General features: G+C 39.0%; 1 protein-coding gene across 1 annotated transcript; it reads right to left on the reverse strand.

The window, feature by feature from the left end:
- Positions 1-916: 916 nt before the first annotated feature.
- On the reverse strand, positions 917-1,852 carry LOC128099811 (taste receptor type 2 member 140-like). The gene has a single exon (XM_052721624.1). The coding sequence runs from the start codon at positions 1,850-1,852 to the stop codon at positions 917-919; it is 936 nt and encodes a 311-aa protein (XP_052577584.1).
- Positions 1,853-2,196: the final 344 nt, after the last annotated feature.

Below are 2,196 nucleotides of genomic sequence, written 5' to 3' on the forward strand. Positions count from 1 at the left end.
TGACCACCACTGCTGGCAGTCTATCTACCTCTCCTCATAATTCTCACAAGAGCCAAACTCCCTCTATCTGTTGGCAACCAGCCTGTATGGATAGCAGAACTCTAAAATGAGAACGGCTGCAGACAGAACAAGTGACCACTATTCCATCACATTCTGACAAGGCCCATTCATCTTGCAGAGGCCCCTTTCAAAGGAATGGTTTGGGGCCATTTTAATCATCTGCTTCATTAAGAAATATAGGCACACGTGATGTCTCTAAGTCTAGTTAGATAATGTTAGCCTGCTTTGGGCTCATTTCCTCCTGGCATAACACCTTTCCTCTTCTACTTTCTCACAAGGATCTTACATAAACAAATTCTTCTCTCTCTTGCAGAAATGATATTTACATCCAGGCCCTCTGGGTGCTTCCAGCAAACTTAGTAGAATCCTGTCTGTCTTCATAATAAACTCTGTCTGAAGGCTAACCCATCTCTGACTCTTTCCTGTATCTATTTCTCCCTAAAAGCTAACACTTATTTGTAGCTGGAGAATTTCTCTCCAGCTCCCATCAAGTCCTGCCAGTCCCGGAGCCTACTTATAAAATAAACCCACAGACTCTTACATTATTTAAACTGCTTGGCCATTGGCTCAGGCCTATCAATATCTAGCTCTTACTCTTATATTTAGTCCATTTCTATTAATCTATACTTTGCCACATGGCTCGTGGCTTATTGGTACCTTACATCTTCCTTGTCCTGGTGGCAGCTCTAGGCAGTGTCTCTCTGCCTTCCTGTTCCCTCAATTCTCTTTTCTGTTAGTCCCACCTATACTTCCTGTCTGGCCACTGGCCAATCAGTGTTTATTTATACAGAGCGATATCCACAGCACTTATTAACTGAATTTTCTATAAAATTTGGAAGCTGATTTCTGATATGTTTTAGGGACCCAAGCATTCTACACCTTTGAGTCTGCACCTCAGCCACCAGAGCACAGAAAAGGATGCCTGTCTCAGATGAATGTTTCCCAGAATTAAGACATAGGAGTGGCCTGAGGGAAAAGCAATTGCTATACCTCGTAAAAACAAAATAATCAGATATTTCTGCTGAAAGTCATCATTCCAAAATTGTAAAGGAAGTGACAGGAAGAAAGCAGCATATAATAATAGGAAGATGATCACAGTTTGCAGGGTCTTTATGTGGGCTTTGGAACTGACATCTCTAGAATCTTTGGCATTGTGATGCATGTTCTTCAAATGTCTCCATAGTGAGAAGATGAGCAGGAGGAAAGTTATCAGAGAAACAGTGAAAGGGATGAGTGTGAATATAGTGTTAGTGATTAATAGATTAGAAAACTGAGTAGAGTTACTGGAGATAACACTGTAGGACATATTGGCTTTGTGTCCATCAATCCAAACATCAATACATCTGTTTATGGCCAAAATGTTTAAAAACAAGGGGAGAAAAGATGCTAGCAGCATCACTAAAACCACTTTTTTAACTCTCCATTTTAGGTATAGGAAAACAAAGTTTGAGAAATTGGCTATCTTGAGAAAATAAAAGATGCTGAGGCATGTAGCAAGCCAGATGCTGAAATGGTTGGTTATTGTCCAGTGTGTACTAGTTATTCTAATAAGATTTTTAGTTTTAATTGGAAATGGGAGCAGCACATATACCAATACATTTGTGACTATTGAGCACAGAAAAGCAAATCTAGAAATGGCAAGAGCCATAAGGATCTGATCCACTGTAGAAATCGTTCTTCTCTTGACCCAGTTCTTGATGTTCACCAGCACGATGAATACATTTCCTAAACTTCCCATTATGAGTTCAACACTTAAAATTATTATGATTATGGCATATAGGATAACACTCATTGTAACCATTAAGATGCTCTGATTTCTCCTACACACCCAAGGATCTGTTAATGCAATCTTCCAAAATGTTACTTCTATATGGTTCTTGAAAATTCATGGCATCCATCATAAACTCCCATACACAATATCAAGCAAACATTCAATTTACCACTGAGTTGGTTCACACAGTTTTGTTCATAAAACATCTTGTGCTACTCTAGATGGTATAGATGAAGTTCATGAAGATAGTGAGTGCCTTCCACACTGCATCCTGATGTCCTTGTAGTTGATGTTGAAGGAAACACTGAATTTTCATGTGCTGTCATCAAAATAAAGATATTTTTATTTGCATTGTGTTTGTTATG

This window comes from Peromyscus californicus, unplaced genomic scaffold (genome assembly GCF_007827085.1).
Source record: "Peromyscus californicus insignis strain IS unplaced genomic scaffold, ASM782708v3 Scaffold_6__1_contigs__length_162567912, whole genome shotgun sequence".
NCBI classification, from domain to species: domain Eukaryota; kingdom Metazoa; phylum Chordata; class Mammalia; order Rodentia; family Cricetidae; genus Peromyscus; species Peromyscus californicus.